The sequence below is a fragment of the Sinocyclocheilus grahami genome, unplaced genomic scaffold (genome assembly GCF_001515645.1).
Source record: "Sinocyclocheilus grahami isolate Dianchi unplaced genomic scaffold, SAMN03320097.WGS_v1.1 scaffold4709.1, whole genome shotgun sequence".
NCBI classification, from domain to species: Eukaryota; Metazoa; Chordata; class Actinopteri; order Cypriniformes; family Cyprinidae; genus Sinocyclocheilus; species Sinocyclocheilus grahami.
Window position 1 is genome coordinate 1 of NW_015509597.1, and position 846 is coordinate 846.

General features: G+C 34.3%; 1 protein-coding gene across 1 annotated transcript in view; it reads right to left on the bottom strand.

Moving 5' to 3' along the window:
- Nucleotides 1-175: 175 nt before the first annotated feature.
- The window catches only part of LOC107576951 (N-acetylglucosamine-6-phosphate deacetylase-like), a gene marked incomplete at its 3' end in the record, with an annotated part of 5,421 nt that continues 4,750 nt past the window's right edge, over nt 176-846 (bottom strand). The window contains exons 4-5 of the mRNA XM_016263072.1: nt 400-499; nt 176-277 (exon numbers count right to left, since the gene is read on the bottom strand). Of these exons, the coding sequence (XP_016118558.1) occupies nt 176-277; nt 400-499 (202 nt within the window). The remainder of the gene's footprint in view (nt 278-399; nt 500-846) is intronic.

Sequence of the window (846 nt, forward strand, 5' to 3'; positions counted from 1 at the left end):
CCACGACATTCTAATTTATTGAGATGCACCTGTACATCTTGGATGGCTTGAGGGTGAGTAGATTTTCAGCAAATTGTTATTCTTGTGTGAATTATTCCTTTAATAAACAACTATGTAAATAAAATAAAAAAAAATACAATTTAAAATAAGCCCCAAAAGAAAGACGCATTTATACCTGCATCAGTGCCGTACTCCAGCGTTCCCTTCCTGTGACTGATGCCCAGCAGCTGAGCAGGATGCAGCGATGCAGCTTCTAATGCAGCTTCTACTGTACAACCTACACACACACACCAGTATAAAACCTCTATGATGGACAATGGTATAACCTGCAGCAAGCTCCTCGGGATTCCTATACAGTGAACATGCGAGTGTAATCAGACACACTTGACACACACTGACCTGATGCCTCTCTGAAGTGTCTCACACACATGTCCATGGTCGCAATACTGCCACTCAAAGTTGTAGTGCCTGAAATCAAGAATGAAGGAATAAAAACATGCTATAAAATATCTTGTATAGCACCAGAAATCTACGTAAACAAAACACTCAAAATCATCTTATAATTAAGAGCAATAAATAATAATACCACGCAAAGCATTTCACAGTAAAATAACATGTAATAAAAATGGATGAAAAAATATCACAAAATAATACAATATAATATGGATCAATCAAATACATTTTTCCAAAATCTTATCTTCTAAAATACACTCACATTCAAAGTTTGGGGTCAGGAAGTTTTTTTTTTTAAAAGAAAGAAATACTTTGAATTGAGAAAGGACACATTAAATTGAACAAAATTGACAGTAAAGACTTTTATAATGTTACAAAAGATTTCTATTTCAA